We start from the raw sequence: 16,861 nt of genomic DNA on the forward strand, positions 1-16,861 counted from the left end.
CCCCAGGCCACTTCGGACTCCTCCCCTTCCCACCCACCGCTCCCAGTGGTCTTGCCCCGCGGCAGGTGCACAGGGCACTTAACTGTAAACTGGTACCTATCCTATCACTGAAACTGGCCAACAGGTCTATGGGGACTTTGTCAAAGGAGGGGACTGTCATCCCTGTCATCCACATGTGGGAGCGGAGGTGAGGTTCTGCCCCAGGTGACCCAGCTGGGAAGTATGGGAGGGAGCTGGACTTGGATGGGAAGTCCATCGGACGGGCCGGGAAGGGGAAAGCAAACGGCAGCACCCCCAGAAGGGGAGAGATGTATCCTTGAGGGATGGACACATACGGGCTTAGCACGCCAATTCCAAAACCACTGCTGCTGTGAGCAGCCAGCTGTGTCCTGGCCACAGGGACCTCTGCCTCCAGCAGTACCTCCAGCTGCCCTTGTACCCCAGGCTCTGTCCCGGCCCCGGGAGCATGTACCAGGAGCGGGCATCAGAAGGAAGGGGCTGGTGTGGGGGGTGGGGCGAGGAAGGTCCTTCCGACTAGAACCTTCCAGGGGCCTCTCAGCAGAGAGGGAGAGGCTGTCCTTAGCCCCTGACCCACCAGAAGCCAAGCCACGCAGTCGCCCAGCTGGTCATCACGGGCGGTCACACCACAGACCCTCACACACCTCCTGCTGGGTGGTACCAATCTGTGTTTATTGAATAACCTACATCCAGGACACAGTGAATGACTTCGTATCAAGGAAACCACAGGTGTATCCCCTTTTCTGTGAAAAAACACCCCCTCCCACCCCTAAACAATAATGAGAAAAGGCACGGTATATACACATGACACAAGAGCTGGCTCACCTGGGGGTCGGGGCGGGGGGGTGGGTGGGTGGGCAGGGGCCACAAATCAGAGTGTGTGTGGGCAGCAGAGACAGGGGGTAGGTTCCAAGCTAAACCATTCCAGCCTGCACTTGGGAGTCAGGGGGAGCCCCTGCTGTGTGCACCCCAGCTGGGCCCCCCAGCACAGGCAGGGAGCAAGGGATGGTAGCCCCTCCCGGCCTTGCAGCAGACAGACTCTGGGGTCTCAGGCAGTCCTTGGGTCCTGGTAGAAACGGCCTCAGGGGAGGCACCAAGCCAGGCGCATCCAGAAAAGGGAGCACTTTTCCTCCCAGGGCCCCTGTCAAGGCAGGGGGCATTAGTCCTAGTGTCCTCCCCAGAAAGGGATGGGGAGGGGTTGGGGGCTGGTCCCTGCAAACCCAGCTTATTTTCAGGTCGAGTTAGGGATAAAAATAGACAGTGGAGGTAGGAGTTGGGGAGGGTGGGAATTGAGAGCCCACACTGGAGGCCCCCGGTCCTCAGGCCCAATGGGTAGCTTCATCTCTTCCAGCCCCCTGGGCCTACCCTGAACTTGGGCTGGCATCCCAGGGGGTGGGGGAGCGGGAAGGAACAGGACAATTAAATAAGATACCATTTATTTTTTAAAAAATTAAAAAATAATGCCGACATTATTTCATCCAACCCCAAGCCTGCCCCCTGCCTCCCACTTGCCTCCCCAGGGCCGGGCTCCCCTCCTTCCCTGGCTGTCCTGTGTAATAAAGAGAAAACAATGAACTGGCTTTGTCAGGCACAGGGGAGGGGACACAGACTCAAGGAGAGAAATCAAGATGCCGCAGCAGCTCAGCCCCGAGTCTCGGCAAACCCCAGCACGCGGATATAAAAACATCTGTATAAAAAGGAGGAAGGGGGCGAGCTGGGCCCAGTGCCAAGGGTGAAGTGCTCTGGTGCCCAGAGACCTATGTCCCCCACGGGGAAAGCCTGATAAAAAAGAAGCAGGAAAGGGGGATGTTCGGGGAGAGCAGAGCTGGGGAGGGTGGAGGGCTGGAGGCAAAGGCCAAGCAGACTGGGAGCCCCCCCCCCCGCTGCTTTCAAGTCAGGGAGCTCCCCAGTTCCTGCCCTGCCCTGGCTTTCCTCTCCCAGACCCATGGACTCCTGGACCACGGGCCTCTCTCCGCAGCAGATTCTGGGGCTCGGCACAAGGGGCCTATCAGGTTGAGGTGGTCCAATGCCTCGGCAGGCGACAGCTCGGGAGACCAGGCTCACCCCACAGTTCCCAGAGGGAGCAGGGAGAGAGACAGCTAGATGGAGGGCAGGGAGAGAGACCCCAGAGACAGAGGGAGGAGGGCGAGGGGGGCAGGGGGGCTGCAGTGGGCGGAGCCCGGGGGTCAGGAGGCGGCAATGGCTGTGCCGCCCCCCAACTTGACAATCATTTGCTGGCAGTCACTGCACGAGCGCCGGTCACCCGCCTTCTCCAGGGTGCGGGCCGCCTCGGCCAGCAGCACCGCCCGCTGGCCCGGAGAGGACAGGAAGGACAGGGGAAGGTGGCGGCAGGCCAGCAGGATGGCGGTGGCCCGCTCTCGCTGGCCGGGCCAGGCGTCCACCTCTCCTGCGGGAACGAGACACGAGGAGGAACCCCTCACTGGGAGGCCTCCAGCACGCAGGGGCTGTTCCGAGGGCTTGCTGGGGCTCATTTACTGAACCTCAGACTCCCCTGCCCCCCGCCCCGCCAATGAGGTGAGTTCTGGTGCCCTCCCTGGTTCACAATGACCCGCAGGGCACACGGCTAGCACCCTGCCTAGAGTTCGGGGGTGGGGCTGAGATGTACCCCCCAAGTGTGGCTCCCTCCCCGGCCCAGAGCTGGGGTGCCCGCGGCCGACTCACCATGCTTGGTGCTCTGGGCCGTGCGCCGGCGCAGACTGTGCTCCAGCAGCTGGTGCGTGCGGGTGGGGCTGGCCCCCGCCATCAGGCGCACGGTGGCTTCATGCAGGAACACCTGGGGAGGGGCAGGGGACATGCCTGTTCCAGCCCCAGCAGACGTGTCTCCCGGCATCTCAGCAGCCACCCCACCATGGCCCTTCGCCGCTCTCCCCTTGGAAGCCACCTCTGTCCTCTGACCTCCAGGCCCAGCGGGCCACTGGGAGCAGCAGCAGGAGTGGGGAGCAGGTGCTGGCGGGGACAGCGTGAGACCGAGCCCAGAAAGAGGCAAAGGACTGCTCCCCTCTCCTGGAGACAAAGAGCGCGTGGACACGCCCCGGGACTGGATGCAGCCTGGAGTCCTGCTGGGGCAGGGTGGGGGGTGGGGGGCTGCCTCCTCCTCCGGAGATCAGGCTGAGGTGGGGCAGCGGCAGCCAGGGGGCTGGGTCCCATTTTCCTCAGTTTCTTCAAAAACAGCGGCCACAAAGTGCCGCTCTTCTGTAAATTCGAGTCACTGGGGAACGGGAGGCAAGGCCTAGGCCTGTCATTTCTTGGGATCTCAAGGCTGCTTTATACTCTGTATCTCCATCGTGGGGAGGGTCTTGAGTGCCACCCAGGAAGGCCACAGGAGGCCACAGGGAAGGGGGACCACTAAGGAGTGTCAGCAGTGTGGGGGGCAGGATGGAAATGGTGCTTCATGAGGAGGCCTTTGATGCCAGCCAGGTCCCGAGCAGACCAAGGGGCCCCGAACCTTGGGGGCACACGTCCTCTTTCCCCCGCGGGAGGGTGGGTCACCGGTGATAAATGTGTTTTGTCCACTGGCCATCCTGGCTCACCGCAAGCAGGAGGAGTCACAGTGTGACCCGTGAGGGCCCAGGGGAAGGCAGCTTGGCTACTTCGTGCCCTTCCCCCCTCATGGACACTTCTGGCCTTCTCACTTGAGTTTTTAGAAAGTAATTCAGGCAAAAATATGTTGAGTACAGTACTCTAATTAGCAATAAAAATAAAACAAGAAAGTTATTTGGGTCCAATAAGCCCAATTATACGACTGCCCTCGGAGCCTCCTCAGATCCCGCGGCCGTCAGCAAGGGATCTTCCGTGCGGTCAGGCAGCAGAACCAAAGTCCCAGGGGCCCCGAAAATCAATTAAATGAAGTTCTAGGGAGATTCGGTCACTGTGACCCCAGTGAGAAAAACCAGAGTAGAGCTCTCTCCGTGTCCCCCAGCCAGCCCAGGGCCAGGGGGTCCTCCTGTCCTCGCACTGGGTAGGTGGGAGGCGCTCTGCACCGGCCTCCGCCTGCGACCACCGGGCGGCTCAGCGCCGCCATGCCCGAGGGCCGGGTGCCCAGCAGGGACTCACCTAACCCAAGCAGGAGCAGGGGGTCCCCGGCCCCAAGTCCGGCGCTTGACAGGCGAGCCGGCAGACTCAGAGTTGACCAACTCTGCAACCCGCCCTGGCGCCCCACCGGGTTCCAGGCCCCCCACCCCCGCCCTCCCCTGCCGGGCACCCTGGCCTCACCTTGCGGTAGGCTGGCCGGAAGCCGTGAGCCAGCCGGCGCAGGCTGCCCAGGTCCCGCTGGAAACCGGCCAGTTCAGCCCCCGACGCGTGGTATGTCTCGCCCAGGGCCTGGCTGGCTCCCGCCTGCTTCTGCCAGAGAGCCGTCCTCAGCGACAGCAGCAGGTCACAGGTCAGCAGCTGGACCACCTGTGGAGTGAGCCCCGAGGGAGGAGGCAGGTGACGGGCCTGCTGCGGGGACAGCGATCCCCGCGTGGGTCAGGCGGCTCCCCAGCCCCACACTCAGTAGTGCCCAGAGGAGTGGAGGGTCCCAGAGGGGCAGCGGCCTGGAAGACACGCCACAGGGAACAAGAGAGCGGCTCAAGGGTGAGCTCGGGTTCCCGGCATCTGGTCCTCTCTGTGGCCGCAGGTGGGGAAGGGAGGCCCGGGCAGGGGCTAGCTTGTGTGTCAGGGACACACGTGGCAGGGGCAGGAATGAAACCGTGCGGTCTGACAGGGAGGCACAGGTTCCTCCCACACCACAGGAGCCCCCTGCGGGTGGCCTGGCCACTGAAACCCCCAGAAGGTGCCATGGCCCTGCCCCCCTGAAACGGAAGGATGGCCAGGAGATGGAGGAAGGAAAGGAGAGGCTCCCATCAAGGCAGCCAAGGCTCAGCCCAGGTGGTCCCTGGGGATGGGGACACAGGCGTGCGAGAAGGCAGAACCACGGAGCAGCTGAACACCGGGGTTTAGACCCACAAACCTAAATCAATTGTGGTTTTGCCACCGACTAGCATACGACTGAACCTCTCAGCCTCAGTCTCCTCATCCGCGAAGTGGGCACCAAAGGCTGTTTGTGTTGTATGAGAGCACTGTGTGTGTGTGTGTGTGTGTGTCCCGTGCCCGGCCTTGGGAGGCCCTGTCAACGCCAGCCGCTGGTGCACGGATCCCGCACAAGTGGGGCCTCATGTACTGTTGTCTGCACGGCACCCACGAGGCTGGGCCACCTGCCTGGCTCCCATCAGCACAAGAGAGCAGTGACAGTGAGGAGACAGCCCAGTCCTTTCTGAGCAGGGTCACACGCGGTCCTCTGGTTCAGATGGACGCCCCCAGGATGTTCCCCTTCTCGCCCCTTCGCCTGGACCCTGCCTTGTGCCTGCTCTGTGTCCTGACCCTTTGCCACAGTGTTTTCTGGCTGACAACAGCCGCCGGGGACACGGAGGAAGCCTTCCTCTTCAAACAGAACCTGACATTTCTAAGGCGCGAGCGTCAGGGGGAGCACCTGTGGACGGGGAGAAGCCTGGGGCTGGATTCTGTCCTTTAGAGATGCCAGGCTCCACGGCATCTCCTCCTTCTCGGCCCATTCTCCCAGAGAACTACCACCGAGGCACCCCAGCCCCGAAGGCGCCACGCCCTCTCTCCTGTTCCCCAAACCCAGCTGAGACCATCTGCTTCTCTCACGACAACGAACTCCACCGGAGACCATGGAGGAGGGGCACAAAGTGAGCGGCGGCTCCCCCGTGGGCTCTGCTCTTGGGCCCTCTCTGCACCCTGCCCGTCCTGCAGGGCCGGCAGGCTTCCTGGGCTCGCCTCAGTACCGGAGCCACTGGGGACCCTCAGTGAGGGTCTCAGAGCCGAACGCTCCAGGCCACAGCTCATCCCTCCCTTTGTGCAGTGGAAACCAGGCTTCTGAGGGAGCAGACAACGCTTCACTTCTCATTGTGGGGCCCCCCTCCCTTCTCCTCCCCGCCCCTCCGGGGGGACGGGCAATCCCGCAGGGACAGCAGGGGCCCTGGGAGGGGGCACAGGCAGGCAGCGTCCCGAGGGCCAGGCAGGCCTCTGGGATGCACTGTGGAAACATTGCACGGGTACGGCCGGAACATGCAATGCAACTACAATGCACCACAGCTGCCCGCTCGGAGGCGTGCGTGGGGCCGCGGAGGTGCCCGGGGCGGTCGGCGGGTCGGGGCCGTGTGCAGGCACGGGTGGGCAGCCCCTCGAAGGCTGGCCTGGGCACCCTGCGCCAGCTGCCCAGGGGAAGCGCAGAGCCCTGGCCGGCAGGGTCTGGGACTCAGGGAACCCAGCCGAAGCACAGGCGGAGACACGCTTGCCTGAAGGCTGACAAGGGACCCCGACTGGGCCCAGAGGCGATGCCTGTGGGACAAGCACCTGCTGGCCTGGTTTGTCTTTTGGAAGGCCCCACGGGCCGCGTGAACTCGGTGGGCCAGTGCGTCCCTCCCCACCACAGCCGCCCGCCTCCCTGAGGGGCCAGACAAACCCCCACTCACATGGTTGAGGGGGAGGTCGCCGGTGGCCCCGCTCACGTTGAGGCTGCTCCAGAGGTGGCCGCTGGCCCGCTCGCAGTGGCAGAAGGCACTCTGCGGCCCATCCGCCTTCCCGGAGAGTGAGGTGTGCATGGCTCGGCAGGTGTGCGAGACGGCCTTCACCAGAGGGCTCCTGGGCACGGAAAGGAAGGGGAGGGGCGGGAGGTCAGTGGGCATCACCGGGGCACCAGGAGGCGGGGCCTGTGCTGCCACAATGGCTCCAGATCCGAAATGTTGGCCCTGAATGGGGGTGGAGGGGCTCCCCACCCCCACAGCATCTCCTCCATTTGGGATGGGGCGGCAGAGCCCCAGGCCTAGTGACTCAGCCATGAGCAAGCCGAGCACCTGCCTGCGGGTGCTCACTTTCTAGACGAGTCAGAGAGAACATGCACTGACCACGGAAGAGGCAAGGACAGGCGGCAGATGTGCCAGGAAGGAAAGCCAAGGAGAGGAAGAAGGCAGCATCTTATTTGGGAGGGTGGTCAAGGATGTCCTCTCTGGGAAAGGGACATTTTAGCAGAGACCTGAGGAAACATAGGAGTGAGCTGTGTAGGTTTCTAGAGAAGATTCCAGGCAGAGAAGCAACACGTGCAAAGGCCCTGAGTCTCCGATGCATGGGGGAATATCCAGGGGCCAGCATGACTAGTGGAAAGGAAACGGGGAGCAGAGAGAGGGCAGGCCCTGCTCAGTCAAGCCATGGCTCTGGGCCCCCACCTGCTTCTGACTGCTCCAGGAGGCAGGCACCCGGGGCCCACCTCCTTTTCCTTTCCTACTTCTGTGCCTCTGCTGACATGGACGCAGGGGAGCGCCCCTTCTACCAACTTGTCTCCTGAGACTTAGTCCATCCACTGTGGCCCCTGGGCTGTCTCCTCCTGTCCTGCCCCCTCCCAGCCTCCTCTGACCGCCCACGGGGTCAGGCCCTTTGTACCCACCTCTGGTCACTGACCTGCGGTAGGCAGGCCTCCCTCCCTCTGGCCCAGAACCCCTCTGGGTGAAGAGATGTGCTGGCCGCTTCCCAGAAGCCACGACTGGCCTGGTGAAGGCAGTTGCACCAACTGCCCACAGAAGTGGCCGTGCAGGCCTGGCCACTATTGCCTGCTTGTGGCCGCAACTGGTTCTCTTGTTCCCTGCTGCCTCTCAGAGCCTAGAACGCAGCTGCCACCAAGAGGGCCCTCAGTTAAGCATCTACTCAATAAACAATGGAACCAGGAAAGGGGGAGGGAGACCTGGGAACAGGGCGTGTGTCGGCGAGGAAAGAATTGGAGACCCAGGCTCACCCACCGGGAACACCACTAAAGAGCACCTGACGGGGCGCCTGGGTGGCTCAGTGGGTTAAGCCGCTGCCTTCGGCTCAGGTCATGATCTCAGGGTTCTGGGATCGAGTCCCGCATCGGGCTCTCTGCTCAGCAGGGAGCCTGCTTCTCTCTCTCTCTCTCTCTGCCTGCCTCTCCATCTACTTGTGATTTCTCTCTGTCAAATAAATAAATAAAATCTTTAAAAAAAAAAAAAAAAAGCACCTGACAAACCATCTGTGCCTCAGTTTCCTCATCTGTAAAGTGGCCATAATCCCATTTGCTGCCACCTATGGTGGCATGATGTATGGACTCTATTATATGCAGCTCCCCTCTGAGGGGCCATTCCCTCAGAAGCTGGGTGTTCAACTCTCTCGAGGCACGTAGCTTCTTTTCACAGAGCAGATCGGGGAGAAGCTGGAGAGGCTGGGGCTGCAAGGGGGCCCCAGAACATCATCATCCGTGAAGAGGGACCCCAGAGGGACTGAATTCAGGGGGAGAAGCGTCTACTGAGGGTCTGAGCGGATGCCAGGGCTCTGCGGCTTACAGGCGGGGCCCCCGGACGGCGGCCCTGCCGTGTCCTCAGCCACCCCGGCTGGGAGGGCACACCTGCAGGGCACAGCGCCAGGCGGGTGCGGACTGTTCAGGTGCTTAAAAAACAGGTTTCCTGAATGAAATGGGGGTATCAGACCTACCTCAGAGAACCTGCCTAGACCTACTTTTCTCGGCTCCTTCCTGCTCTCCTGGTTCCTGGTCTGCTTGACAGGAAATGTTTTAGCCTTGGCTCTGAGGACCAGACCTGATGGGGCTTTTCTGTCTTAGAGCAATTTACTACTTCTCCGGAGTTGCAGAAGATGCTAGGGATGCAGAGCCAGCAACAGCCAGAGTGTTGGCGGGCAGGGTCGAGCGTCACTATGGGCCAAATGGCCCCCCCAAGAGGCAGGCACGGAGTCCCCCAACAGGAAGGTCAAAAGCTTCTCTGGTTATGCTCGAGCTACAGGCCCAGGCCCTCTGAGCGACAGAGCTGACGCAGGGCTGAGAGACGGCTGGAAGGAAACGATACCACACTAGCCCACGAGAGGCTTCTCGAGCCCTCCCGAGCCCTGAGCCATCATCACACCGCCTGGCTTCACCAGCAGCTTCCGAAGACGCCAGCAGCCGCGCTGCTCTCCCTGTGGCTCCGCGGGGGATGGGGCAGGTGGCGCCGGGACAACAGCGCACAGACCGGGCGCTTGCCGAGCTCGGTTTCTCCGTGCCGCCCTCTCCCCGCCTCTCACTTTCTCTCGCCATCTACCACGTAGTCCCCCGGCTGCCTGACCGTTCACCCCGGTGAGCACTCAAACCCGCTCGCTCCTGCTAACACGGAGAAGTGAGCCTGGCACGCGGGCCTCGGGGAGTGCCCCGGACAGAAGCAGGTAACCGGTCAAGGGGGCTTACGTACTCTGTCACTTCCAGGGCTTTGGGGACACGCTCTACTTCAGTAAAATGAGTGCGTACAGCCGCGTCGTCTCCCTGGAGCCAGCTGATGGCCACCGTGATGGCAGACGTCCACCACCGACAGATGACATCTGGACCTAGAAGGGAACAGAACCAAACTGTGACTCCGGCACCCACAGACCGACGGCGCTCAGCCCGGCTGCCTGAGCCTAGTTCCCGTGAGCACGAGCCATCGTTACCTTCTGGCCATGGGCTGGGGACCTTTGGATTGGCCCCTTATACAGTTCTGGTGGGACATGTGTCAGAACTATCTTTTGGAAAGTGTCTGGCAACCTGTATCAAGTGCCTTCAAGATGTTGCCTCCTATTAAGGTAGTAATCCCATTCCGGGCAACCTGTCACAAAAAACCTGGCCCCAGATAGAGGGGAAAAAAAAAAGAGTAACAAAGGTGTGTGCACTTAGTGTAATTTTTTAGAAAGATTTACTTATTTGAGAGTGAAAGAGAGAGTCAGACAGAGAGAGAGCAAGTGCGCGAGCAGAGAGCAGGGGCAGAGGGAGAATCTGACGCAGACGCCTGCGGAGCGAGCTCAGCCCCTGCGATCATGACCTGAGCCAAAATCCAGAGTCGGCGCTCAACTGGCTGAGCCACCTGGGTGCCCCATGTAGTAGTTTTTAAGAAAAATGCTGGAAACAACCTGAATCTCCAACAGTCATGAAAAATGGGGCTTCCCAAATGTTCGCAATAGAAGGCTCTTGTTAGAATCTTTAGTCTTTTCCTCTCAGAGACTCAAGTTTTCTCTGCTGCCGGTGGTCTCGCCATGTAGGGTGGGGGGTTGGGGAGCAGAGCTAAGAACCTGTGCTTTACTTAAGACAGTCCACAGGGTCAGGGGTCAGGGACCAGGGGCGGTTGCTTTTCTGGAATCTTTTCCTCCCCAGGGAGAATGGCCAGAAGAGAGTCTGGCAACCCCTCCCCCAGCAGCATCAGAAACACCTGCCACGCCATCATCCTGACAGCAGTCTAGGGACAGAAGCAAAGAGTGTCCTGGTGCCAGCTCAGTCAGCGGGCTGCACTGGCTCGACCAACAGGCAGCTGCCCGGAAGAAAGTCTCTACAGCAGAGTGTGTCAGACCCAAAAGCAGCCTTGGGGCCCCTGGCCATCCAAGAGTGAGCCACCACCAGCCCCCGGTGTCTGGATCATTGCTGCTCAGTCTGGGTGTTGGGGAAAGCTCCTGCCCCACTCGGCCGGGGCCCAGGAAAGATATCCCACTGCTCGTCATCCTACTTCAGAATCAGGACTTCCTGCCCTCACAATGCCACCCAGCTGGGGGCACCGATGAGCTGGGGCTACGTGCGAGTCCCAGACACACGCCTCAGAAACAGAGAAGACTCTCCAGCACACACTCGTAGCTGCCCCAGAGCCCCTGGGACCAACGAGCTGGGAAGGAGGGAATCTGGCAACACGAGCCTGCAGAGCCGACCCGGGGACGCTTACCAAGGGCTGACTTGAGCACGGAGCTGCTGGAGAAGGGCGGGGTCACGATCCCCACGGAGTCCACAAAAGAATTAAGTAATTTCAGGTACTCCAGAGCATTAGAAAATTCACTAGGAAGAAAAGAAACAGTGCCAGTGTACGTCAGAATGGACAGACGGCCCTCCCTCATGCCTGGCTTCCGGGCTCCAGTTCCAAGACCCAGTGACCATTCTGGTCCCTTCTCCCGCATCGCGCCAGGCACACCCTGAGCCCAGCCCCCAACGCCGTTCCCAGTCTCCACAGGCCTGCCTTCCTCACGTGTCCCTGGGCGGCTCCTGATGATCTAGCCATTCCCTTTCATTCCTTGTCCAGCAAAACCGGACTCCTCCCCTGAGGGCCTAGTTCCCACTTTCCTCCCACTAGTCATCGATGATGTTGACGTCATGGGGCAGGACTGGCCTCCCTTCCCCGCTCAGGTACACTCCAGCTGGGGCCTGGGCTTTGCGGGACAGTGACTTGGACACCTGTCTGCTCTGCAGGTCTTACTCTGAGGAGAAAAGACAGCGCCCCACTGCTCCGTAGGAATAAGAAATTGCTCGGCACACATCCCCCAGACGTCTGCCTTCTGCTCGGCCCTCCACATTCCGTTCCTGTGTCTCTGACAGGCCATCCCTCCCCACCCCAAAAAGCACAGCAACCTCGTCAAATCTCGGCACGCTCGGTCTGGGGGTAAAGGGTAAAGAGGTCAGGTCAGAGCTCCCACGGGACTCTCGTGGGGCTGCCAGGTTTAACACCAAGGACTCATTTGACTGCCCCGCAGACCCTACACTGGGGCTTGTTTCCTGCCAGGCGTGTGGGCCTCGCCAATGCCCGAGGCAGGGGCCCGTCCTGGGGGCATTACCAGCTCTCTTCGTCCTGGTCTCCAGCCTTCTTCTTGGCCTGAGGCTTCACCAGCGACTCCACAGCTCGCTCCAGCAGGTTCCTGCAGAACGCCTGGTGGACCTGGGCAATGGGGTCCGCTGAAAAAGAGGAGAAAGGCCGAAAGGGTCAGAGGGCATTCTCATAAGACCATTCTGGCTTTGCTGAGAAAACAGAGGATGGGCAGAGGAACCCCAGAAACAGCTGTCCTGTCTGAATGGGAATTGAACCCCCTTCTCCAGCCGAGCCCCAAAGCACCCTATTTGATGGCTGGAAGGTAGGGGGATGTGAGGTAGGGGAGTGCTGTGTCTCCTGGCAATGCTCGACTTCCATTCAAGTTGGGGCGGCAAGCCTCAGCAGGAAACAGAAATGGGAAGGTGGACAGTCAGCAGAGGACAACAAAGTGGTGGCCGCCGCCTTGACCATGACATGCTCCTGTTTTCCAGAACTTTGTGGCCAATCATGGTCTGGCTGCACTGATTAAACAAGTGGCCTCGTATTGTTTGCAATAGCTGTCATGGCCAAGTTCCCGACTGGCAGGCCTGAAGCAGGATGGCAGCGGCCCCTTCCCTCCTGTCCCATGCAGGGTGGGGGCCGCCACCTGACAAGGATGGGGAACACATTCTGGGCAATAGGGCCTAGAAACGGAGCCCCCACGAGGTGAGAAAGCCTATGGAAGTCTGCAGTGTAGACAACGCAGACTGTGGGGATGGAGCGGAGATTCAGGATGACTTTAACTTTTATCTTATCTTTCTGGTGTTGCGCACCATCGTTACACTGAGCCAAAGTGATTATTTTTGAAAAAAGGATAGTGGAAGCTCACGCCCGGGCCATTTATCTGCAGAACACGCCCCGCTCTCCCCATGCGCCCACTTTAGAGAGGGGAGAGCACGCAGGGAGCAGAAAGCCATTGGCCGCCCAAGTCTGAGAGCGGCACAAGTCGCCTCCAATCACTGTCAGACCCCAGGGACAGCAAGCCAGCCTCTCCATGCCCGGGGCCCTGTCCCCGCCAACACTCTGAGCACCTGATGACCGCCCGTCGCCTACTGTTTTCGAACTGCTCCATATGCAACTGCTTTCCGTTGGGACTAGGGGGCGGGGCCGGTGAACAGCAACTCCACTCATCCTCTGTGTCTCCAAAGCACCCAGAACAAGGTCATGGGAGATAAGGGCCACGGGCTCTGAATGTCAGAGAGAGGCGAGCTGCAAACCTAGCTCAGCAGCCAGCCAGGTTTGTGACGTCCCTGAGCTTTGAGGAGAACGAGACTGTGACCACCTGTGTCCCCGTGTGTTTGGAGCACGGTCCCCCTGAAATCCTGGAGGCTCTCGTGGCTTTCTCCAATCCCCGATGGCTGCCAAATGCTCACCTGGGTTCCTCTGAGCACAGTAGAGGCTCTCCTTGGCAGCCGACTTCACCGACCAGCTCCGCTCCATGAAAAACTTCTGGCCCAGGGGGTGACACAGCCAGCGCAGAGAGTCGGGGACGGCGCTGCGCTCCGGGCCACACAGGCTCTGGGCTCTACTGAGGAAGTAGCTCTGCAGAAGGACAAGGACCAGGGGTGATTCCAGGGTGGCAGAATGCCAGCTGCAGCCACCATGGGGCCATCGGAAAGTACCACGGTGGTGGAGGCAGGCTGGGGAACGAAGAGCAGGGGGGCCGGGCCCCTCACCTCCATGGAAGTAAACGCCACCGAAACCAGGGTAAGTGGCTCTGGGGGAGCCAGTTCGACTTTGTGACCGGCAAGAGCGGGGGGCAAGGTTTCAGGGCATGTGGGGAGTTGCACCCTGCCCTGCTGGGTCGGCCTCACCCTCATGCAATTTCCCTCTGGCCCTGCTGGTGTTCAGCCTGCGGAGGTGAGGAGGGGAGGTGCAGAGGAGAGGTCATGGAGGCTCTGCAGCTGCGTGTGCACCCTCAGCCCTGTGAAGGCCTCGAAGGGCCAAGCCAGGCGCCCCCCCACCCCACCCCGTCACCAATCACCAGATCCTGGGACTTTTCCTGATCCAACATTTTAATTAATTATCCTTAAGAATATTTTGAGGCAAAAGAGTGTTCTGCTTTGACTGGTTTTTCATCTCTTTAACCTCTGAGTATTAAGAGTAGAGAAAAGGCACACAGCAAGCAGCTAGGAACTGTTCTTTTTGTCACCGTCAACGCTGGAAAGCACTGGAGTGACGGGGTAGCGCCCAGGCTCGTCCAAGGATCCACGCAGGCACGCGTGTCTACGGCTGCTGTCCTTCCCCCCAAAGCTGGCTTTGCAAGGGCTTTATCTAGTCCCCTAAAGAGACCGCGGCAGCAGGCCTAGAGGATCCCCTGACGGGAACACCAGCCTGTGAGCGAAGACTGGGCGAGACTCCGACAGCCGCTCTGCTGGGCCCTTCGAAGCCAGCGCCCCCGTCTCCCAGGCCCCCCGCCTGCGGGGCCTCATCGCTCCAGGCCTCCAGGAAGAGCTGCAGGCGTGCCGTCCCACCATGTTTTCAGAAATTCCGTCATTTAGTGAGAGATGGTATTTTTACTCTAAAATCCACGATTTCCAACCCATAAGCCCACTCAGTGCGGGCTAATGTGAACGAGAAGTTGAGCCGAGAAGGATGGGAGGGAGCGAGAAGCACAAGACCCAGAGCTCAGGAAACCCAGAGGGGCCACTGGGACAGGCTCGCGGACTTAACCTTCACACTTCCGCCCCTGCCTCCACAATGAGGGCAGCGCCTCCCTGTCTGGTTCAATCTGATGGTTCTGACCTTTACTGGGCTCTAAGCAGCCCTCAGCTAATGTAACGGCTTCAGACGACTTGAATGCCAGGGTCAGAAATAGCAGCACCGAAGTGCTACTCGGGGAACACAGACCGAGATGACAGACTCTCATGGGGGCGGTGGGGGGTGCATCTGGAGCGTGCTGCCTGAATCGGAGAGAAAATGGCCTGGATGGCCTGGCCCAACTGCCCTACAGAGATCCCGCAACACGATCCCAGCACTTCCCCGGAGCCTCTAACCGCGGGGCCAGCAGCACTCATGACCTTCCCTCCTCTTTGCTGACCGCCATATTCGAGATGGGATACAGGAGAACAAATGCAGAGGAATTCCATGACCCTCACCTGACCCTCAACAAAGTGCTGCGGAATCTGAGCCTGTAACTGCAGTGGAGGAGCCTGAATGGGCCAAGAGGTTGGGCGTGGGGCGCTGGCAATCCCAAGGTGTCTGAAGTCAGAGAAGCTTCTCAGGGCTGCCTCATCAGCAAGGGAGCACAGTGCCACTCCAGGGGAAACTGAGGACGACTGGTCCGGGGGCGCCTGGGTGGCTCAGTCGGTTAAGTGTCTATCTTTGGCTCAGGTCATGATCCGGGGGTCCTGTTATCGAGTCCCGCATCAGGCTCCCTGCTCAGCAGGGAATCTGCTTCTCCCTCTCCCACTCCCCCTGCTCATGCTCTCCCTCTCTCACAAAAGAATAAATAAAATCTTTTTAAAAATAAAATAATAATATGGGACGCCTGGGTGGCTCAGTTGGTTAAGCAGCTGCCTTCGGCTCAGGTCATGATCCCAGCGTCCCGGGATTGATTCCCACATTGGGCTCCTTGCTCAGCAGGGGGCCTGCTTCTCCCTCTGCCTCTGCCTGCCATTCTGACTGCCTGTGCTCGCTCTCTCCCCCCCACCTCTCTAATAAATAAATAAAATCTTTAAAAAAAAAAAAACCCAAAAACAAAAACAAAAAAAACAAAATAACATTAAAAAACAACTGGTCCCTCAGAAAATCTCAAATATCAGCAAGAAAAGCAAAAACAAAGCCTCGTTAGGCGGTTTTGCAAAAGGAACCCAAAGAATGACTTAGAAAATCATTAAGTTAGAATATATTTGTAAGCTTAATACTGCAGAAAAACCTCAGTTCTAAGACATCTGTGTGTGCATGTGTGTGTGTGTGTGTGTGTGTGTGTGGGCTGGAGTTTAGCGGTTTGTATTAATAAGACATATAAATCCTGGGGTACAATCATCCACAGTATAATTTCTAGGAGGCAAACTGAAAGAATGATTTCTGTTGCTCTTTCAATTTTCTTGGCATTATCACCCTACGATAATCTCCCTAAATTTTACAGACAGAATCCCCCCGGCTGCGGCCTAGGAGCCCGGGCCCTCTCACTCATCTGCTAACGGCCAACCCAAGCAGCTGTGGCAGGAGACTCAGAACTGCTCAGATCCGGAGAGCCACCCGCAGTTCCTGGCCAGGCCCGGTTCCAGTGTCCCTCCCACACCAGGCTCACCCTATAGTTCTCAAACTGTGTGCCGAGGCACCCCAACGCACCCAGGGAACGTGCAGGGGCACCCCGGGAAGTTCACATTTCTGAAGCAAATACAGCCACGCCCAACGCGAGTACGACACCGCGTGAACTGCGAAGCGGTAGTTTGAAGTCTCAATGTGAGACTGCGCGATCTTCCTTTGGATGTCACATCTTCACAAAGCTGAGTTTTAAAAGGCTATTGTAATAAAAAGCAAGCACTGAGGGCGCCTGGGCGGCTCAGTCGGTTAAGCATCTGCCTTCGGCTCGGCTCATGATCCCAGAGTCCTGGGATGGAGCCCAATGTCGGGCTCTCTGCTCAGTGGGAGTCTGCTTCTCCCTCTCCCTCTGTACTTTCTGCTCACTCCCTCGCTTGCTCTAATAAATAAGTAAATAATCTTTAAATAAATAAATAAATAAATAAAAGGAAGCACTGTCTGAAAATCAGAAGTTGGTGGTGGTATTATTTTGCTTTCAAAGTCTGAGAAGGTACGTGACACCCAACAGGCCCATGTACCCCAGTGATCAGTAGTATTAGTTATCAAGAAAAAAAATACTATTTCTTCTTTCAACTTTGTGTCTATTTCTTCAATAACTACTAAACTGTTAAGACATAAATGTGTATTAAGATGTCTGTACCTAATTAATAAACAGAACTATTAGGTATTTCTTTTAGCCCAGGGCAACCATGAAAAAATTACTGAGCCCCAAAGGGTGCCATGAAGTGAGAAAGACTGGGAATCTCTGGTCTAAATCATTTTCAGAGGCCAGCGCTCTGCCTGCTCTCAAGGCCCGACTCATTTGCTAGCTAAGTATGTTCGACTGGGGCGCCTGGGTGGCTCAGTGGGTTAAGCCGCTGCCTCCAGCTCGGGTCACGGTCTCAGGGTCCTGGGATGGAGCCCCGCATCGGGCTCTCTGCCAGCGGGGA

At 59.0% G+C, this 16,861-nt stretch overlaps 1 protein-coding gene across 1 annotated transcript in view; it reads right to left on the reverse strand.

Annotated features, from left to right (window-relative positions):
* Positions 1 to 669: 669 nt before the first annotated feature.
* SREBF2 (sterol regulatory element binding transcription factor 2) overlaps positions 670 to 16,861 on the reverse strand; it is a 58,349-nt gene continuing 42,157 nt past the window's right edge. The window contains exons 12-19 of the mRNA XM_044227871.1: positions 13,037 to 13,205; positions 11,653 to 11,770; positions 10,773 to 10,882; positions 9,285 to 9,417; positions 6,516 to 6,684; positions 4,252 to 4,437; positions 2,701 to 2,812; positions 670 to 2,425 (exon numbers count right to left, since the gene is read on the reverse strand). Of these exons, the coding sequence (XP_044083806.1) occupies positions 2,205 to 2,425; positions 2,701 to 2,812; positions 4,252 to 4,437; positions 6,516 to 6,684; positions 9,285 to 9,417; positions 10,773 to 10,882; positions 11,653 to 11,770; positions 13,037 to 13,205 (1,218 nt within the window). The 3' untranslated portion in view covers positions 670 to 2,204. The remainder of the gene's footprint in view (positions 2,426 to 2,700; positions 2,813 to 4,251; positions 4,438 to 6,515; positions 6,685 to 9,284; positions 9,418 to 10,772; positions 10,883 to 11,652; positions 11,771 to 13,036; positions 13,206 to 16,861) is intronic.

Source organism: Neovison vison, chromosome 12 (assembly GCF_020171115.1).
Source record: "Neovison vison isolate M4711 chromosome 12, ASM_NN_V1, whole genome shotgun sequence".
In the NCBI taxonomy this organism is placed as follows: domain Eukaryota; kingdom Metazoa; phylum Chordata; class Mammalia; order Carnivora; family Mustelidae; genus Neogale; species Neogale vison.